The sequence below is a fragment of the Aplysia californica genome, unplaced genomic scaffold, assembly GCF_000002075.1.
Source record: "Aplysia californica isolate F4 #8 unplaced genomic scaffold, AplCal3.0 scaffold01298, whole genome shotgun sequence".
Taxonomy (NCBI): domain Eukaryota; kingdom Metazoa; phylum Mollusca; class Gastropoda; order Aplysiida; family Aplysiidae; genus Aplysia; species Aplysia californica.
The window spans coordinates 126,043-127,044 of record NW_004798568.1 but is presented as its reverse complement, the minus strand read 5'-3'; the positions used below and the strand labels follow the sequence as shown (position 1 = coordinate 127,044).

At 57.9% G+C, this 1,002-nt stretch overlaps 1 protein-coding gene across 1 annotated transcript; it reads left to right on the top strand.

Moving 5' to 3' along the window:
- Nucleotides 1-5: 5 nt before the first annotated feature.
- Nucleotides 6-972, top strand: LOC101854466 (voltage-dependent calcium channel gamma-2 subunit-like; the record flags this gene model as incomplete). Its single annotated transcript, XM_005112512.3, has 1 exon — nt 6-972. A coding segment is annotated over one exon (620 nt), but the record flags the coding sequence as incomplete, so codon positions are not given.
- Nucleotides 973-1,002: the final 30 nt, after the last annotated feature.

Sequence of the window (1,002 nt, the reverse complement as noted above, 5' to 3'; positions counted from 1 at the left end):
CTCAGGCCTGTGCACACTGGTGGGAATCATCCTCTACATCGGCAGCATCACCGGGGAGGTCGGCAACAAACCGCGGGCCTCCATAGAGGAGCCCAAGTTCCTCTACGACTACGGCTCCTCTTTCTTCATGGCCGTGGGTTCCTTCGTCCTCACCGAGCTCTCCGGCGTCTTCTCCGTCTATCTCTACATCTCCAAGCACAAACAGTCGCAGAGGGTCAAGCGATTGGCGCTCAAACCAGAGCACAACGACCGCAACCACCACCAGGGGGCCGCGCGCCACATTCGCCGCGCGCCCCGCGACAACTCTCGCGACCGCTCGCAGTCTCGCGACAGATCCCGAGAGCCGTCTGCCAGCCGGTCGGAGAGCTACTTCACGTACACGCCCATCTCGGACACGACGTCGCACGAACTGTCCAACTACACGTTCCCGCGGGAGAACACGAACAATACCATCTCCACCACCGCAGAGCTGCATGCGCCGCGGGGCCTGGCCGACAACTCCACCTCCTTCCCCTACACCACGCCCACCACAGCAATAGCCCCGCCCACCTCCTGCGTCCGGTCGGGCTCCCCGCCCTCGGTCATGGGCTCTATAGACATTGTCCGACGCACAACTCCAGTCTGAGGTCAAGGTCATGTCATAGGTCACGTGTTTCTCTAGTTGTACATAATGTTCCTAAAATAAGTACGGATTTCCCCGTATCTGTGAGCTCCTGCTGTGACCTCCGCCATAGACGTGTACAACTACAACAATAACATAGATCAGTTACTGTCATGGCAGCCCCTCCCTGCTCTCTACCTACCACCTCGCCTCGCTTGACCTGCCAAACATGAGCGCACAAAGACAGAACAAAACACCAGCCAGTCTCGCTATTGTCGTCAGAGAACGGGGGAAAATGTCCATCTCCACTCCACCCCTGCCCCACCTCTTTTTCTATTACCTTCCACCCCACCCCCACCTCCTTTTCCACTCCCCCCTTCCTCTTTTTTACTACTTTCACA